The 21,476-nt window shown below is 43.1% G+C and overlaps 1 protein-coding gene across 3 annotated transcripts in view; it reads left to right on the plus strand.

Moving 5' to 3' along the window:
- The window catches only part of kdm6a (lysine (K)-specific demethylase 6A), a 188,355-nt gene that overhangs the window by 16,648 nt on the left and 150,231 nt on the right, over positions 1-21,476 (plus strand). For all 3 annotated transcript variants that reach the window (XM_084310621.1, XM_084310622.1, XM_084310623.1), the window contains exons 3-4: positions 977-1,085; positions 4,648-4,697. In XM_084310621.1, the coding sequence (XP_084166747.1) occupies positions 977-1,085; positions 4,648-4,697 (159 nt within the window). The remainder of the gene's footprint in view (positions 1-976; positions 1,086-4,647; positions 4,698-21,476) is intronic.

A 21,476-nucleotide genomic window follows, 5' to 3' on the forward strand; every position in this document is an offset into this window, starting at 1 on the left:
AATATGTCCTAGTAATACAAGAGTACAGTAATAGCTGCCAGTGTTTTACCCCTTCAGAAGCATGTATATAGACATAAAATACCGTGATATATACCGTTACCGTCTACGCTTCAAATTATACCGTGATACAAATTTTAGACCATACCGTCCAGCCCTAGTTTCTGCTTGAATATTTAGAATAGTTGCCTTACTGCATAACTCTTTTGGCATGGCTACAGGTCATGGAGCACATGTCCTGTCATTCATCCGTAGAATTTGAAAGTAATAACATATAATTCACTGATTTTCTCGTAATGGCAAGGTCACCAGGACCAGAGGCAATAAAGCAGCCCACAGAAATGACACTCCCATCACCATGCATAATGATAGGTATGGTGTTATAATGGAGGATGACAATGTGAATAACACGCCTCTTGTTATGGCAACGTTTCTAAATATTCAAGCAGAAATGCATAATAGTGGTTAAATGAGAAGACCTGTAGCATTATGGATGGTCTGAGATGATACTGGGACCTTTGGGAACATGTAGAAGTTGTAGTGAGTTCAAGCAAAGAATCCCCAACATGTCAGTGAATTGAGGGAGTTCAATGATAACTAACCTAAATCCATCAAAGCATATGAAATAGACTAGTATTCAACTCTAGAAAAGGTCTGGGAAAGGTTTAGTTGAAGCCATAGGTGCCAGCAGCTGCTGGATCCCAAGGGTTCACATACCAAAAAATATATATATATATATATATAAAAAGAGGGTGTGGAAGGGGAGGAGACTGAATAGTCGGCCAATGGGAAGCTTATATGCGTGATCAACATCCTGTAAGTCAGAAGAGGTCGAGGGTAAATTCACAAACTTGCATTGATGTACAGATGTTTAGACAAAACCCATGTGGCTGATGTATGAAATGTATTCTTCTTCTTCTTCTTCTTCTAACCCTTATTTCCACTCACCTCCAACCTGTCTGCCATTCCTCCTGTTTAGGCTGTTAGCTGCTATGATGCGCTCATCCTGAAAGCAGAGGGAAAAGTGGACCCAGACATGTTCTGTCAGCTGGGCCACTTCAACCTCTTACTGGAGGACTACCCAAAAGGTACACACACACACACACACACACACAAAGTGTGTTCGATGTTCTGTCCATGTTACCCTAATTCTGCGATCTGGTGATAAGAGAGACTATCTACAAAACTAGCAAGTTCACAAGTTTGATCTCTGCAACAGCTAACCTTTCCATCCTTGTCAAAGTGTCCTTGAGCAAGACACACCCTCCCCCTCCCTACCTGGAGAAATACCTATGTTTCAGAGGAATATGCAAATGAGTAAACTCCTGATCACACTGTTTGGTGTGGCCGTCAATAGCTCTGAATGCAGGGCTGTACAGTGCAACATATATATCGCACGTGCTACAGCAACAGCAGTCTGTGCGATGGATGGATTTACTTCAGTAGCACTGGTGCGATAGGGATTCGGTTCATATAGATACTCTTATTTTGAAAATCCTGTAGCGGGTCTCATTTCTGCCCACGCGCAGCTCCAGCTAGGCTCCGAAAGCTAGCAACGTTCAGGTGCATATGATACTCTTATTTTGAAAACTCTTGTGACAACTCGACGAGTCATATCCGCCCTATCCGTGCTTCTGCAAGCAGAGCAGCGCGTTGGTCGGTTGGTGCGCACTGCTGCGTTAACACAGCAGTGCGCCTACACGTCCCGAAATAAGTCTGTGGTGTTTTTTTTTTCTCGCAACGGGTCAAATGCATCTACATGCTTTGCACCGTCGCCATTCCTTTATGCGCACATCGCCCGAAATTAACGTTTATGTACCATTACAATCACTACAACGTTGGCAAGCTAATCCTGTACGCTGTTGTCGACTCGTTTTTTTTGCGTATCTCCAAACTCAAACACAATTTTGCGTTTCAGCCGTATCCACAAAAAAACGCCAAAAAACGCGTTTCTGTGTAGATAGGACATGAAACGTCGTCAAAAACGTATAAAAAAACGCCAGGAATACACTAGTCTAACCTCAGGCTGAGGTTACACCTTTCGTATCATCTTCGTATTGTTTTCTTATACGCATCGCCGCGTATCGCCGCGACGTCATGCGCCTCGAGTCACACTTTCGTTTTTTTTTCGTTTTTGTCACCAGAGCACACTGATGTAGTACACTGCCAAAGCAGTAGGTGGCAGTAGGTGGCAAACATGAAGGCAATTTCAACCAATCAGAACGAATGTGCCAATACACTTCCTGGAAGCTCCAGCAAAATGTCAATAAGGCAGGCGCCTATGCCGCGCCACCATCTTGCTCAATGCAGCAATTCTTTTTTCAGCAAAGCCTAATAAAGTGCAATAAACAAAACGGATACATTCACTGTGTGTTCTGCCTGTCATTTGTTGATGAAACAAAACTAACATCAACACAAGTGACCACCAAGAGCGGATAGTTTAGGCTAAAAAACGATCGGTAGCATTGTAGCATTGTTAGCTGCATGCTAACGTCAATGGAGTATGCCATTATAACAATATAGCATTGTGGCTAGAAGCTAACGTTAGCTCACGCTACTTAGCCATCATCAAAACTGATGATATCGCGAGCTATCAGTAGTTAGATAACATTAGAGACAACGCTGTGTGTATTAAACAAAGGTGAATAGATGACTGGGCCATTTTGTTTAATGCTTCTTAAGTTGAAAGAGGAACTCTGAGCTAACAGGGTCTGAATCCTGATAGCTCACGTTAGCCAGCTGCTCATGCCATCGGTAATGCTAGCAGAATGAATGGATGTAAACTTTATTTAACATATTGCATATGGGTACAATACAATACGGCTCAATACAAACAATTGTTAAGGGAATGCAGACTGTTGTAGCTTGGACTGGGGTCCTTATAACAATAACTTGACAACACATGGTAGCTGAAGCTATTTGGGACACGGAGCTCTGTCCCAAACACACACACACACACACTCTCTGCTGTCACCGGAAGGGCACGCAGATGGTATCTACTGCGCATGGGCGTTTTCGCAACAACGGCTAGCGTGCTGACTACACGCTGTTTGTCGACTCGTTTTTTTGCGTATCTCCAAACGCAAACACAATTTTGCGTTTCAGCCGTATCCACAAAAAAACGCCAAAAAACGCGTTTCTGTGTAGATAGGACATGAAACGTCGTCAAAAACGTATTAAAAAACACCAGGAATACACTAGTCTAACCATAGCCTCAGCCTCAGTCAGCTTGTACAGACAGGAGTGTGACCCCGTGAACTATCTGGAGCATGGAACAGCAGGGATCGTGATGAGGAAGGACTCTACCAGATCAACAGCGTCGTCGGTAAAAAGAAAATAGGGCAAGGGGTTCCAAAAAAACTGAACTATTATTCCTATGTATGACCTATATCTATCTACTACTTTTGGATATGAGCATTTTTTCAATACCCAACTATGTAGTGGCCGCTTGTCGCTAGGCTAGGCCTCCTGCTGGGTCCATTCACTGGAATAACAAAGGAATGACTGGGCCTTTGCTCAGGTGTGAAATGGTGCTAGTGACAATGATCACATTGAATTCTGGGAGTGTAGTTCTCTCATCAGATAGCTGAATGAACTTGGATCTAGTTCAAAGTCCTATACTGAAAAGGTGTTAGGATTTTACCAGAATGTTTGATAGGACATTGATTGAAAACTATCGTCTCAAATTTGACAATTGATGGCTTATTTTGAAGGTATGAATCTGTAATTTTATATTATGCAACAAAAAAAAGGGGGAAATTCTCAGGAGGAGGAGCTATTTAGGTTAGACTTCTAAGGGTTAAACCGATGGGTAATTGCTAACTGGTCATCAGAAGCCCTCAAGCCACACGAATGCTCTGCCACTCTGTCTACAAGCCACCCGAATGCTCTGCCACTCTGTCTACAAGCCACACGAATGCTCTGCCACTCGATGCATTGCCTTCCCCTCATAACATTTTATTGCTGTCTAGAAAGCATATTTTTGGACGTAGGTAATAGGGGTGGGAATCACCAGAGGCCTCACGATACGATACTATCACAATACTTGAGTCACGATACGATAGTATTGCGATACTAAATATATTGCCATATTAATATTGCGATTTATTACCTTTTTTCAACTGCAAAGTAAAACTTTGTCAACATGTTTTATCTAATAAAATAAAGTTCAGTCTGTTCATCTCACTTAAATCATTTTTATTGCAGAACATGGTATTTCTTACATACATACCGTAGTCATATTCCAACTTAACTGAATGCATGTGTGTGTGTGTAAACTACTGTACTATTACAGGTATTGAAATGAACAATGCAACTTCCTTATAAAAAAATAATAATACATTTATTTATTTTAATTGAATTTTTTAATAAATATTTAAATATCGATACTTGGAGTCCCTGTATCGATACAGTATCGCCACGCAAAGTATCGCGATACTACTACGTATCGAGTTTCCCCCCAACCCCTAGTAGGTAATATGAAACTATTCCCCAAAGACAATTGAGACTAGATGAATCGGGAACAGTTGGAAGTGGAGCCGGTTTGAATATTTAGAGTATTTGTGTTTAGACATTTTGACATCTGTTCCACATCTTCCCATGTCTCTTTCCGTGTCTTATTCTTTCCATCATTCTCTCTTGTTCTCTCAGCATTATCTGCATACCAGAGGTACTACAGTTTACAGTCTGACTACTGGAAGGTGAGTTCACACAGCATCTCTCTTAAAAGGAGTACGCCGGCAAATAATCTCTTTCGACTTGCTGCTTTGAGACGAGAAGACCTGCGTTTGTTTCATCCTCTCATGCCCGGTAATTGCCGTGCCACGGTCCACGCTAACGTTTTAGCATGCAGTGCCTGTTTATTGTTCGGCACAAACTAGCTTAGCTGTGTTAGGATCTTGCCCTGACTGCTGAGATTCAGTGAGACAAATGTTACAGCTGAGGTCTATCAGTAGGGGAAAGTAGAATTCCACACTGTTTTGTGGGATTAACTAGTTATATATTAGTTATGCGTCTAATTTAGCAATATTCTAAACTAGAACACTTGTCGGGTTTACTTTTTGTATCACAAAACATGATTGACCATCCCGGGTTGAAGTCGCAAGAAAGTCGATTGCTGCACTTTTGAGATGATGCTAAAGCAGCCAAGCTAATTTGTACCGAACCGTGTGCTAAAACGTTAGCATGGACCGTGGGACAGCAATTACTGGACGCACGAGGGTGAAACAAACACAGATTTTCTCTTCTCATAATGGTGAGTTGATAAGAGATTATTTGCCAGAAAGTCAACATACTCCTTTAACACATAGTTGTTAGCGTTCAGTCATGCAACATTTTACTTTTGGACGACAGAAAGTACATTGATTTCAACAGTTGTAATTCTAATTGATGTCTAGATATGGTTTACATTATTTTACTTGCATGGGATTCACGTTCTCCAAAGTCGAGGACACGGAACTAATTTCATCTCGCCTACTGCCCAGCCAGCAGTCTCGCATGCACTTCAAAAGTGACAGACAATTAGCAGAACAGCGTCATGTTACTTCACTGAAACAGACGATGACCACAGCAGATGATTGGTCGCGTTTAGCATATTTTTTTACTTTTGATGCGCCAAATTATTCTGGTTAATTATTTAAAGATTTTTTTTCAAATGAAAAAACAACTTTCAGCATTTGTTCAAAAGGGCCATTGTCCATGCCGCTATCTGAGTCTCTAATTGAATCTGCTGCTTAAGCTAGACTTGAGTGTTGGACCGTCTCTCTATCTCTCTCTCTCCACGTCCAGTATAGGCTACAGTAGATGATGACATGCGTTTGAAACAAACCACTCCTAGTCGTATTTCAAGAAAAATATGCCTCTATTCAGAAAATCAACCAGTACCACAAGCGGAGGAAATGGAAAGACTGAGTTCAGATCCTTAAACGGAACAGGGGAGTGGGGACTAGAGATGCCCCCGAAACCCGGTTCTAAACGGGAATCGGTACTAAATTAGATTTTTTTTTAGTATTGATGAGCTCCGACATTATCGGTACTGCTATCGGTAGTCTAGGAGCGGATTAGCTACGGAGCTAACGGAGTACCATCCATCTGCGACGCAACGGTGGCAGCAACACTCGCAACGGAGTAACATTAACCCATTGCCCGCCAAAATTGCTGTTCAGCGTTATTGCACCCCATGCGTTGTCTGCCAATATCGCTGTACAGCGTGTTTCAAGTTCATATTTCATATTTTCGTCATGGAATTCATATTTCACCCACAGAGCCTTGTCATATGCTGCGGGAGCCATCACAACTCTGCAAAGCTTCAATACCGCCACCTGGTGGCCAATTGGCGAGTTGCCAAACCGGAAATGCCCGTTTCAGCTCGGTCCGTCCCCTAATTCCGTCCGGCCACTCGTTGATCGTCCCGGGACTCAATCCACACACCGTGGACATGGATCGTTGCCATAACTCAATAAACAACATGATTTGGGCGTATATTAGTATTATACAAACCGGAACTGGATCGCCTCGATCCCCACCACATAACTGGGATCTGTTTGTTCCACTCATCGCCCAACGGTACGAGGAGACTGACATGAGTTTCAGCGTTTTTCTTTATCATTTTTGATACAAACTGCTCTGATCAATATATCACCCATACTACATAAATCATTTAACTTCGGTCACGGAATTATAAACGACCCCCCCCCCCCCCCCCTTCCGTTCACCCGCAGATGATAAGTCATAACGTTTAGGACCATGTACAGTTGACATTTTTAATATAGCATGGATCGGTATCAAACTGTATTTGATTATCTAATATACCGTAATTCCTCTAATAGTAACCGGTATTCAATTAAAAACCGGGTCTCTATTAATGACCGGGTGCGCTGTTGAGCTAAGCAATTATCAGCCGGCCTCCTAATTAGGGTTGGGCATCGTTTGGATTTGAACGATTCCGGTTCCGATTCTTTGAGGTGCAGGTCACAGCTTATTTCGCAGGAGAATTTTTTTTTTTTTTTTTTTTTTTGAAAATTTTACATTTTTTTCATACTACTTCACATTTTCAGTTGACTTGATACAGTTTAACACTTTAAGTGCCGAAAACGTGTTTAGGCGTCTTTCCTAGCCATGCTAAAGTTGCTGAGGACGCCCTAACTCGTCTTTAATATCAATATTTCAAAAATCTGTGATCGGAATCATATTTCCCCTCTGCAGCCTTCACACACAGTTCTGAGCTCCTCTCAATCCTCTAGCGGTTCAAGAGCGCCATCTGGTGGCCGATCGGCAGAAGCGCCAAACAGGAAGTCATGTGGATGAAGTGGTGATCACCCATATTACTTCCGGGCACTCGCTATAGTTCCCGGGACTCGAGCTCAACACAATACATAGCGATCCGTTGCCAATAACTCGATAAACAACATGATTTGGACGTATATACTATTATACAACCTGGAAATGGACCGGGTATTTCGACATCCCATAATGGAAAACTGTCTACCCCACGCTGATCGCCCAACGGCCCGCGGAGACTGGGGTGAGTTTTAGCGTGTAGTATTACCATGTTCGACACTAACTGCTATGATGAACATTTGACCCACATTAGATGAATGGTATAACGTTGCCCACGGAATTATAAACGATCCCCCGCCCATCCGGTCATCATCAGATGATATACGTAGAAACTTCTAGAAGCACGTCCATTTGAAATTTTTCATCTGGCACCGATCGCTACCAAACTGTATTTGATCATCAATATAATGCATTTGGGGCTATAAATCACGTTCTGGAGAAAGCTGCAGAAAGAGATGAAAACATACTTATACTTTAGATCATATTTTAGTATGAATATGTTAATGAAAAAGTTTAACGTTCATACACCCTGAACAATACATATAGGACATTGAATGGGCCCTAATAATGGCAATCTAGCAATAGAATTTAAAAAGTTATAGCCCTGCAAAGAAGGGGAACTTCTCCATAGACAAATAGAGCTGGCAACGGATGGTATATCATGAATTTAACCTTAGGCAATCAAAGTGTTAATTTGGTTGCTGTACTGTAACTAGGGTATTAATTAACAAAGTACATTTTTTTTTTTTTTTTTTAAGAATCGAAATGCAGGTACCGGTATGTTACTTCCGGTTCCAGAACCGGAAGTTAGGAACCGGTTCCTAATTAGAACCGGTTTTCGGTGCCCAACCCTACTCCTAATACAAGCCGGGTTTCATGTATATTAGAGGAATTACGGTATTTCCCTCAACGGATTTACCATAGGCAATATATTTAGTTATTGTTGTTATATGCTGGCCTGGCTGTGCAGTAAATACAATGGTATGGTGTTAATGTTTACCAAGAGAGTAAGCCTACCTCAGAATTGTATAAAACGAAGTTATTATTATTATTATACCAGTATTGTGATTGCACTATTTTACTTTATTTAACTTTTTTTGACCACCTGTAATTGCACGGTTTACTACCGTATTTCATACAGTACTTGGTTTAAATAAATGAACCCAGTACATTTTACTGGGTTCAAACTGACACAAAATGTTGATTTATTCATTATGATCTGTTTGAAAATTAGAAATATAGGCCTCCCTTATACATGCCTCCTCCTAATACAAGCCTGGTATCCGCTACAGTTGAAACAAATACAAGCCGGGGTTACTATTAGAGGAATTACGGTATGCATTTATGCCTATATCTCACGTTCTATGAAATACTGCAGAAAACGATAAAAACATATTTATACTCTAGACTGTATTTTCGTATGAATGTGTGAATGAAAAAGTTAAACGTTCCTACATCCTGAACGATAGATAATTGATGTTGAATGGGCCATAGTAATGTCAATTTAGCAATACAATTTAAAAAGTTATAGCCCTGCAAAGAAGGCGAACATCTCCATAGACAAATAGCGCTGGCAGGGAATGGTTTAGGATGATCAAAGTGGTGGCAGAGAATGGGTTAACGTTATGTCGAGTTCATACTACACTAAAAGTGTTTAATTAGCAGCAATCTGTTGTTGAAAATGTAACGTTAAAAATCTCTGTGCATAGCACCGGAAAAGTGAGGACAGGAAGCCATCATGAAATCATTGGTCATATTGTAGTCTTTTAGTCTTATTAACTAAAACAGGGTGTCCGCGGATCCTTAAAAAGTCTTAAAAGGTCTTAAATTTGTTTATCAATTATTAAGGCCTTAGTTTGTCTTAAAATGTCTTAAATCCATTTTCAGAGGTCTTAAAAATGCCATAGAAAGGAAAGATAAAATCCCATGTCATCTTATGTTTTATTATGAAATCTGGGGGAAAACTATAACGGGAGATAAAGTTTGACTTTTCATTGTAGAATCACGCAGACCGGAATGGGGCGGAACCAACACAACTCCTTGTGTAATGTGTTGGCCGGGGAACCATTTCGGCAACGGAGTCTAGCTAACGTTAGCAAGGCGAAGCGATAACGCTAACGTTACGTTTAGTTTAGTTTAGCATTTGCACTCGTTAATATGGGAAACTAAGTGCCAATTTAACGAGAACTGGCTCGACAATCCACTGTTTGCGCGATGGTTGGTCCCAGTCAAAGACCATTACAAGCCCTGCTGCAAAAAAAAAAGAGCAGTCGCGTCGCACATGCTGAGCGTTCTGCAAAAACCGCCTGCAAACTACTATTTCGCATTTATTTTCGGCCCCTGCCTCCACACCAGCTGCGCCATCTCAGGTAGGACTATAACATCTGCACCAACAGAAGTCCGGATAACATTCGGCTCCACGCCAAAGCTTGAAGCTGAGGTCTTAACTTGAAAATAATCTATTCACGGATGTAAACAAGGACACGTTTGTGTTTATGTTCAATGAGATCTTCACCCACTATGTATTTTTTCCTCCCACCCACCCCCTCCTAATGACATACAGTATCCTCCCATGTATGTTAGGATCTATGGGTAACGGTACTGTATATTTGCATATCGTATATGTCACAAATGTAACGGTACAGTACTATATACCTGTATGTCCCTATGCCATAAATGTCATGTATGTTGAGTGTCATAAATGTCACTATGAATTGAAAATGGGGGACCCTGATGTAAACAAGACAAACGTCTTTCTCTGGTCTGCATCCCCTTAACAATTGTGTGTATTGAGCCGTACTGTATTGTACCCATTCTGCAATCTGTTAAACAAAGTATTCATTCAACCAAAACCACAAAAACAAAACAACTGGATGAATGAATGAAAACTTTATTTAACAGATTGCAGAATGGGTACAATACAGTATGGCTCAATACACACAATTGTTAAGGGGATGCAGACCAGAGAAAGACGTGTGTCTTGTTTACATCAGGGTCCCCCATTTTCAATTATAGTGACATGACATTTATGACATACTCAACATACATGACATTTATGGCATAGGGACATACATGACATACAGGTATACTATATAGTACTGTAGTGTTACAATTGTGACATATACGATATGCAAATATACAGTACTGTTACCCAGAGATCCTAACAGAACATATATGATGGGGAGGAGACTGTACATTAGGAGGGGGGGTGGGGGGGGTTTGGACATTTACGGTGCCCAGTTTCTAATTGCAGCCTCCCGTAGGTGCTCTTTTTTTTTTTTAAACTTTGACCAGTCAGCTGGTTCTTTTCGCGTTTATCGCTTTTTCTGGTCAAGTATGACCGACAGAAACAGGTTGAATGGGGTATAGATGGGGGGAAAGACACTCTGAGAAAATACGGCGAGTCCGGGAGTCGAACTCGTGTACCCCAGATCCGTGACACGCACGGTTGTCCCCGACGCCGAAATAGCGTTCGAGGTACGCGGTGAGCTACTGGAGCTCCCCACCCCCCCGTAGGTGCTCTTTAAGAGTGGTTTTGAATGTGGGCAGGGGTAAAGTGGGTTTTAGGAGTGAGGTTAAGCAGTAGTCTGACTGTGTTGGGTTTGCCAGTGAATAGTGGATTTTGATCTTCGGCGGTTTGATCTACAGATGATGTAGAAGTGGTAATACTGGACTCCTTTTCTTTCTCTCTATGCTGGTCAGCTATGTTTTTCAAAAACATGGAGGCAGACCCTGATGCAGGTGTTTGATCATCGGCTGCAGGAGTTTCCGTTTCAGTGTCCTGTGTGCCAAACTTGAAGCCGCCTGGTGGGACGGTGAAGGCAAAACCTGGAGCGCTGAAGGTGCTGGACCCAGATGGTGGGGCCTCAAATTTGAAGGACTCAGCAGAAGGTTTATCTTGGCTAAGGCCAAAACTAAATGGGCTTCCAGTACCAAATGCAGCTGTAAAGCCAGTTTCAGCAGGTTGGCTAGATGAACTCTTACTTCCAAAGCTAAAGCTAAAGTTTCTTACAGCACACGTGTCACAGTCCCACTGTCCTGGCTTTTTGCCAAACTGAGCCCCAAAAGCAGAGCCGAGCGCAGTGGTTGGGGGCTTGTCCGCAGTTTCAGCAGGGGCTGAGGTGGTACTGCCTGTGCCAAATGAAAATGAAGAGGGTATAGAGGATCCAACGGCCCCAAATCCTGTAAATGTAGATCCTGAACTGCTAGATTTTGATGCATAAGTCCCAAATGTAAAGCTAACGCCACCTGCTGAAGGTGTCCCTCCAGTGAGGCCTTTGTTTTCACTTGCAACATTGCTCTCTGAACTTGAGGAAGAATTAGGATTGGCACTCTCACAAGCCCAACACTGCATATCCAGCATGTTGCCGATTCCCCTCACTTTCCACTCCTTGGCCTCAGCGTCGAATCGGAACAGCTTGGCCCTGTTGCAGAACATCTCCTCCTCCTCCCCCGTCTTCACGTCCACTTTATCAGGGGCATTTTTACTGCCAAATGTGAAGATGCTCGACTGGCTGGGAGGCTGGTCGTAAGCCAGAGGCCTCTGCTCAGGAGGTCCATCTGTTTTACTGGGAATGTCTGACGTCAGAAGACCAAGCAGACTCTCGCTATGCTTGGCCTGAGAGCCGCCTGGGAGGGTCAAGTCTCCATCATTAGACTTGAAGTTGGAGTTGCCATCTTTGAGGGAAAACGGGTCTCTAAAGGTTGTTGCTGGGGGTTCAGCAGGTTTGGGAGATGATGAAAATGAAGAGGGTATAGAGGATCCAACGTCCCCAAATCCTGTAAATGTAGATCCTGAACTGCTAGATTTTGATGCATCAGTCACAAATGTAAAGCTAACGCCACCTGCTGAAGGTGTCCCTCCAGTGAGGCCTTTGTTTTCACTTGCAACATTGCTCTCTGAACTTGAGGAAGAATTAGGATTGGCACTCTCACAAGCCCAACACTGCATATCCAGCTCCTCATTTCTCACACAGCACACACTGCAGTCCCATTCCCCATCTTTGGGGGAAAACAGGTCTCTAAAGGTTGTTGTTTTGCTCTTCTCCGGCTGATCATGTTTATCTGGAGACGTGGGCACAACCTTCTGGGCTTCCTCAAACTTTGTTTGGAAAAGTATTGCCTCGTCTGCTGTTTTAAAGATGATAGTCAGCTGCTCAGGTCTAGGGTGCTCATCTGTACAGTCGATGGCAGTCCAGACCAAGGACTTGTCAGAGCCAGCAGATGGTTTCAGAAGCATATCGGCATTAATGTAGTGGATGGCGCAGATCTTGAGGACCTGTTCCCTCATCAACAGGCGGACCTTCCCCGAGGTGCTGTGTTTTAGGATTTTGAGGTTGCCGATTCCCCTCACTTTCCACTCCTTGGCCTCAGCGTCGAATCGGAACAGCTTGGCCCTGTTGCATAACATCTCCTCCTCCTCCCCCGTTTTCACGTCCACTTTATCGGGGGCATTTTTACTGCCAAATGTGAAGATGCTCGACTGGCTGGGAGGCTGGTCGTGAGCCGGAGGCCTCTGCTCAGGAGGTCCATCTGTTTTACTGGGAATGTCTGACGTCAGAAGACCAAGCAGACTCTCGCTATGCTTGGCCTGAGAGCCGCCTTGGAGGGTGAAGTCTCCATCATTAGACTTGAAGTTGGAGTTGAATTTAAACGAAGAGGAAGGTGTGGACTGGGCAACGATGCCCGCTCCAAAACTCTGCACTTTGGGGGCCTCTGCGGGGGCCTGCTGGCCGAAAGATATCTTTCCAAAGTCTATGGGTTTCCATTCAATGTTCTTTGGTGGCTGGAGAGGGACAACAGATGGCTTGGTGAAGTAGCCAGGCTTGGGGAGGGAAGGGTTGGTGGTGGGTTGGGTTACGCCGTGTCCATAATATTCCTCACTGTATGGGGAGAGAAGGCTGGTGGCTGGAGACTCAAAGCGTAAAGGTGGACCAAAGACTTGGTCCCGAGGAGGGTAGATGCATGCTGGAGCTGTTGGCAGGGGAGGTGTCTGGGTGGGCGGCTGGTAGGCGTACATATGTTGTTGCTGTGGTGGTATACGGTTCATACCATACATCGGGCCCTGTGAAGAAAGGAAAAACAAATCAGATAAGGCACACGGTAGCCACAGAAAAATTATATGAATCTCTTAAACAGTTACCTTTGCAGCTGTGCGAAGTAGATATTGGGTGGCAACTGAAAAAAGGGAAAACAATCATTAAAACTAACATACTTATATACATATATATTTTTATAAATACATTTTTATTGTATATATTTATATTGTATTTATTTATTTGTACACAGTTCTGGACTTGTAGTTTTATAACTAGCAGGCTCCATTGTGGGCAGTACACAATGATGACCTCGGAGCAGGTCCTAAATTATTATTATTACACTGACCTGTTAGGGGGGCTCCATGGAAGGACTGGGCCGGAGGGTATGTTTCCTGCAGGCCCTCTGCCCCATAACTCTCCCTGTACATCCTGTGGTGGGGAGAGCCTGTGTTCTCAGGAGTTCTGCCTCAGGTCATGGACCTCATTCTGTAATGCAAAGAACTTAGTGAGAACAGACAGCATTTACAACAATCATTCTATGTACTTAACACAGGATCTAAATTAAATATGTTGTGGGCCTTCACTCCCAAGTTCTTGATACCATAGAAATTAGCAGAGGAATAATAATAATAATAAACACTTGTTCAAACGGTGAGACTGACCTTGAGAGCTTCTACTTGCTGGCAGAGCATCTGGAGGAGGGTCTTCTGGTCCTCCACCCAATGGGGTGGAGTCTTGGGAGAAATCTGGATGAAATAGGAGGGGACAGGAGGAGGGGGGAGAGTTAATTCCAATCTATATTTCCATCACACGTTTAGCAAAATTATTCTGGGGTTTTAAAACCACGCAGAGAAATGACCAAGCGGGTAGCTTGTATCCTTTCGGCAACCAACCCTCCCTTCCGCGTTGCTCTGATAGGCCTGCGCATGCGCATGAGCCGCGATAAGCCCCTCAGGCAGGCAGGAATACTAAACTCGAGTTAACCTCATTTATACAAATGGAAGTATTGATTTCGCCGTAACGAATCATTAAAAAAATATACCGTTAACTGGAATATGTTGTTTCTTTACACATATGTTGGATTATGTGATTGGTTTGTCATGACAAACTAATAAAAAATCGCGAATTAACCGGTGGTTATCCTATTATATTAACATAGCTACAACAACACACAGTAACGTTAATATAATTACATGCATCATTGTTTACAATGAACGGTGGGGCTAATGGAAAGGACTGGACACGGACAAGTTAAACAGCAATCAATTAATTTAATATAACGGGTAGTTCGAGCTGCATTTTCGTGCCTACAACCACACCACAGCCACAAGGATATTAACCACCAGTTAATTCGCGATTTATTTATTAGTTTGTCATGACAAACCAATTAAATAATCCAACATATGTGTAAAGAAACAACATATTCCAGTTAACGGTATATTTTTTTAATGATTCGTTACGGCAAAATCAATACTTCCATTTGTATAAATTAGGTTAACTCGAGTTTAGTATTCCTGCCTGCCTGAGGGGCTTATCGCGGCTCATGCGTGGGCCAGGGTTTCCGTTAGAAAAAAATTGTTGCCGGTCTCCGTGACCTGCAATATTTCAATCTACCGGACAAATGAGATTAATTCCGGTCATAGTTTATTGAGCTTTAAAACAATTGATAGGCAGGCTATATAAAGAATGTCATCCTCAAGGCATGTAGATTTATAATATTATTACTTAAAACTAGGCTACTTTTGCGTATACAGTCATTAATATATTCCAAATAAAATAAGTCCCTCGATACTCCGTGCTGCTGCTGACTTGAAATAAAATAGACCGCGTATGTGGGCAGTCGGTCCGACACTAAACAGCAGTCTGTTATAATCACATTTTTATGAGCTAACGAATTCCGTTATATTGGACATTTGTATTAATTATATCAAGCGAAGAACTGAGAAATTTGGCAGAGAGAGACGGCAACATTATCGTGGGTTTGCGTGATGTATATCTCCACCTCCCAACGACTTGGTGCTGGTCATAATGTCCGGTGAAAACAACTCCCTCCAAGCACAACTTGACCACCCGAACCGCACTAAAACAGGCCAAAATCAAACAGCCTATGCGACGAACGATTCACCACATTCGCTTCATCGTTGCTCCACCAAGCAGCCGGTCCAACAACGAAAGCTGTTGCCAGCGCGAGCCGGCCGCAGTTAGCTTGCAAGAAGCATCCAGCTGCAGACCCGCAGAGCAGCTTTCCAGGTCTGGGGACCGCACTGTGCCAGCAAAGCTGGTGGGTTTTGTGGGTCTGCAGCTGCATGCCCTTCGCAAATCCAGCAGCAAGCTCTCGCCGACACAGCGTCGTCACTACCAGACCGGCTGCTTGGTGAAGCAACGACAACAAATGCAATGATTGTTTCGTTCATCGCATAGGCCACTCAATTCCAGCCCATTTGAACACAATTCAAATAACCAAATTGTGCCCAGAGGGAACCACTCTCACCGGACATCACGACCGGAGAGATTAAATATGTCGGACTTCAACAGATTTTGCCGGTCAAATACCGGTAATTACCGGCTAACGGAAACGCTGGCGTGGGCGTAGGCCAATCGGAGCAACGCGGAAGGGAGGGTTGGTTGCCGGAAGGATACAAGCATCCAGCTAAGCGATGTACTGAGCTCACCAGGTGTCTCTTGGAGGGAGAGACGATGCTCTTGTTGGGGGAGGGGCTGGAGAACATGATGTGGGAGATGCTGGCGGCGGTCTCTGTAAGCGGAGTGGGGATGGAGGTGGCGGGCGCTCCTCCACCCTCCTCTTCCTCTTCCTCGTCCATGGCATCACCACCCTCACCCAGCTGCTCGTTGAGCAGGTCCATCACCTGCTCCATGGACACGCGCAGCTGGGGTACGGAACACACATTCAATGGTTCATCAGAACTCATTGTAGGTCATAATCCATCTAATTAGAAACAGTTTCGCAAGACTTAAAGGACCCACACTAACAGTAAGGAATGTATATGGCCAACAGAGAATATTTAGGATAGACTAGAATACAGGCCTTGCACAAAATGTTGGTGTAGCGGTCTTCCAACATGGCTGCCTGTAACCATTGGTAACCACTTTCGGAGGAAAATGTATGTTCAGTAGAGTAGGTAAAACATTAGAAAAGCGTCAGAGGGAGGGCGGTCAGGTGGCGTAACGGAGATTGCATTTGTCACCAACCCCGGAGCGGCTGGATTCGCCTGTTCGAATCCAGCTCACAGCTCCGGGGTTGTCACCAGCTTGGCTGGCCGTTCACACTAATACAATTGGCAGTATTAGAGGGTGGGAGAAGCTGGCGGGGTGGGTCCGGGTCGTTGTAAACAGCGACTCCTACAGTTCGGTCGGGGCGCCTGCTAAGCGCGGATAGGATCTAAGTGGGATAGTGTGATCCTTCCACACGCTACGCCCTCTCAGTGAGAATCCGCGCTGCCAGGTGAAAAGAAGCGCTTGATTGGCCGGACGTGTGTCGGAGGAAGCACGTGGTAGCCTCCACTCTCCCAGACCGACTGTGGGGGGTAAGTGCGCAGCGACCAGGAAGGGGATTGGGAATTGGCATAACGACCAACATTTGGATAGGAGAAAATTGGAGGAAAAAGGAGGGGGGAAAATATAATAATAAAAAAAAAAAAAAGCGTCAGAGGGAAGCAACAGTTGTGATTGGAGGATCAAGAAAAGAGGACGGGGTTTGCTTCAGATAGATCAATTGTATTTGTGCATTATGTGTCTGTAAAATTTGTTTATGTTGGTAATGTTAGTAAACACTGAAATAGACCAAGACACCATCTTATTTTCATCTACAGATCAAACTCTTCCAGAATGTATATATCCCACATTCTTATGGTAAAAAGAAAGCACTCATTAGTCGTGCAAGAGAGAAAACAGACTACCGTTATACTACTGTGACTTGGACCGTGACCCACCTTCTCGATCTCATCTGCATTGGCGTTGTAGATCTTAGACAGGTGCGTCTTGAACTTCCTGAGGAACATGACGCATCTGTCCTGAGTCTCCTCCATCCCGTTGCCTGCTTCCTCAGACAGCCGCTGAAAGATCTGAAAAGGACATCCACATATGAAAATAAACCATCATCATCATCATCATCATCATCATCATCATCATCATGATCAGGTGCTGGAGGATGTATTCAAGTCATCCACAAAATCCTCTATTGGAACCACCAAGTTGCATCTTTGTTTACCTACCCGTGCCAGATGTCAGTTGGATGAGGTGTTATTGATGGTTTCCGTCTTGCCCTCAATGTCCAGGAGGGTGGCGATGGCTATAATGGCCTCTTGTTCATAGCCCTTCACCACCGAGATCTAACAGTAGATAAGATATGCAATAGTAAAATGATTAGCAGCCCCCCGAACCAACTAGTTAATTTAAGCTGTAATTTGTAAGTACTTTACTAGCCATCTAATCACCATTGTTTCCCCTACCATAGGTATTAGTGAGCGTGATGCAGTCGCACCAATAATAGCTGTGGGTAGGGTTGGGTACTGTTCACATTTGAACCGCTACCTGGGAATCGTTACCGGTACCTGGCGGAACCTTTTTTGGTACTTTCATAATAGCAAAATTGTATTTGTTGTAAAACTAAACTAAAGTCTAAACTCCTCAATTTCAACATTGTTATCACACCACACAAACTAAAACCCCTCCCTACGCCCCTCTCCAAAACCGTTCCTACAAGCATTTTTTAATGTTGCATGATCATGTATACATTTATTATGTATTTTTTAAGTTTAAATATCAACATTATCTCGCCATCCTCAGTAAATACTATCAAACTCCTCTGACCTCATGGGACTTGCGCGCACACACACACACACAGAGAAAGGGAGAATGGCTTATAGCAGACTTAATGATCTTAAAATATTTCAACTAATGAAGTTAAATGTTTATTATAATCGACTATCTAGTTTGTTCGGCTAATTAAAACAAATTGAACATATAGAGACAGCCCCCCCCCCCTCACTATTGGAACGAAAGTTCAGTTTGAAACTGAAGTCACAGAGTGTGAGCGTTTCCAGGGTTATCTTAGCTTACCGTACTTTTCGCACTATAAGCCGCACCTGACTATAAGCCGCAGCAGCTAAATTGAATGATGTGTACATATATAAGCCGCACTGGACTATAAGCCGCATGTGTTTTAATGTTTAATTACCATATGTAAGGAGTGGAGCCTGCGTCTTAATTTGACTCAACACGGGAAACCTCACCCGGCCCGGACACGGAAAGGATTGACAGATTGATTGCTCTTTCTCGATTCTGTGGGTGGTGGTGCATGGCCGTTCTTATATTGAGCTTTAAGTTCCCACCTCTACAGAGAATGACTCCCATTGGGACACAATACTGTCGGACAAATAACAAGAATTAACTCATTTACAAGTTGTATTAAGTAAATAAGGGAACAGATAAATAACATTTCAATGCAGTAAAAAAAAGCAATATTTCGGGTTTTGTCCACATATAAGCCGCACCGTTATATAAGCCGCAGGGTCGAAAAATGGGGGGAAAAGTCGCGGCTTATAGTCCGAAAAGTACGGTAGTTAGCAGCAGCTAACGTTTGTTAAGGTTTTTACGGCGACCTGGGCATACAGGAATGGCGAGGATGCAAAGTATGTTAGACACATTGGTCGCTGAGTTTTCATGGCACATAGAAACGGCACGACTCGCGAGGAGTTGTCACAGGGCTGTGAACGCAGGGCTGAAGAGCTAGATGTCATAGCTTCTAAAATTCAAGGTCCGTGCTAGTCTGTGTCTATTATGAAATGACAATTGCGTGTCATTGAAGGTCCACGCTGGTCTGGGTCTATTATGAAATGACAATTGCGCGTCATTGGAATTCTGATTCTGACAGAGTTCGGTACCCAACCCTAGCTGCGGGTAGCGTGAACACTGATGCAACAGCTTCGTCTACACTTCAATCAAAATCCAACCCATAGCATATCTTACCTACATTGGAATGCTTTTACTCGCCTACATTGGAATGCTTTTACTCATTTTAAATGTACTTAAATGTGAACTGTGGTGTGCAGATGTATTATCTAAGAAAATATAAATATATGTATGAACATACTCAATATTAAATGACTGATTAATGGGGGGGGGGGCGTTCTGATTAAAGATTCAACAATACTTAACCTCTTAACACTTTCCCGGCCACTTGGATGCGTCTATCACTCTAGACGGCCAGCATATCAAAACAGACTTGCATAGTTCGTGAGGCTGTTTGTAGAGCTAAATCTATACTTTATAGTATTGCTATCTGTCCATTCTCATTGTCAATTGAGACCATAAACCGTCCCTTCAAAATGGCTTAAAGAAATAATTTTCTCATCAATACGTTCTCATTTGATAGCGTCTTGAATATAAGCGTTATAAGGGATTTGGTCTAGTATATTTCCTGGAAGGCTGGATAAAGGGCTAATAGCTACTAGGGGTGGGAATCACCAGTTTCATCACGATACGATATCGATTATTTGGACAACGATACGATATTATCCGATATCACACAGTCTGCCACGTGTATCGTCCCACCCCTAATGGCTACTAACGTTATATCCAATGGCATTTCGGTTATACAGAAGCTACAGTTAAAACTCAAAGTGCATATGATCCGTACGATCCTCAACCATGAATGCATGAAAGGGGGGGGGGTGTGGGGGACGTCGTTTCTGATTATTGATTACCATTAACCTTGTGCGCCTCAGTAGCCACATTCATTGATCGGCTGGTTGAGTATGATGACAAGGCCTGATCAGCGTGTAATTTAAGTGAAAAAGATCTTACCATGAGCCGGTTGGATCCCCCAGACCATTTCCCAGTTATCGATCGCCATCTGGTAGATCGATATGTCCATTGGCTGATGATAAATTCCTTTACTGCACACTGAAATCCGCGATCCAAAACGTATTCCAAGCTACAGGCTGCACATCCAGAATCCAGCTAACTGGAAACTCCATTGAAAAAACACGGATATACGTCCTTGGCCGCCATTGTGTTAAGCCGGAGCCATATTTAAAAAATGTTTTCCCTAAAAGTACATACCCAAGTAAATGGAAGATTGCTCCACTTCTACAAAGTATATTTGCATATTCTTGGTATCTAGGGACATCTATGGACCTCAGGGAATGTATTCCCAGTGTCAAAAATAGTGTATTTGTTACTATGCTTGAGTAAATTGTAATGAACCAAAAGGAGAATATAAATTATAATATTACATTTTTTACTTTGACGGTGAATAACACCATGCTAACATTGACCAGACGTGAAAAATTCAGCACCTTCTTGAGATAAAGTGTACAAAAAATCTAAGCAAATGAATAATGGGCAGATGATTTACAAGGGGTTTTGTAGATACAGTACTGAATTTTGCCATCCGGACACATGCCATTTGAAATATGAATATAGAATATCAGGCCTATAAATTACCTTATTATGGTAAAGTCATACATCTATGGATCGGGCCAAATCTCTTTCCAATGGCACGTCTTTTTCATTCACAGAAAGGTAAAGAAACAATATACATTCTATTTTATGGCAATAATGTTCAGGTTTGTTCGACCCGTGAAATATAAATCACGAAAATCACGTTCAAAAATAATTTCACATTTTGACAGGGGCTGGTGTGAGCTGGGTAGTGTTTTATGAAAATCGAAAGCCCTGGGTCTCCTCTTTCATAGGACTACAAACATGAATGACGGCGGAATCTCCTCGCGTCTATATTCGACACTTTCCGATGCAATGCACAGACCAGCGTTTCCGTTAGCCGGTAATTACCGGTATTTGACCGGCAAAATCTGTTGAAGTCCGACATATTTTATCTCTCCGGTCTTAATGTCCGGTGAAAATAATTCCCTGAGTCTAAGCACAATTTGATTATTTGAATTGTATTAAAATAGGCTAAAATTAAATAGCCTATGCGATGAACGAAACGATCATTACATTTGTTTCCTCGTTGCTTCTAATAATGACAACGACGTTGTCAGCGAGAGCTTAGTGCTGGGTGTGCGAACTTTTGTGAAGCTGCAGAGCCATAGCAACAGCAGCACAATGCAGTATTCCAGC

The sequence above is a fragment of the Notolepis coatsorum genome (genome assembly GCF_963971535.1).
Source record: "Notolepis coatsorum genome assembly, chromosome: 3".
Lineage (NCBI taxonomy): Eukaryota > Metazoa > Chordata > Actinopteri > Aulopiformes > Paralepididae > Notolepis > Notolepis coatsorum.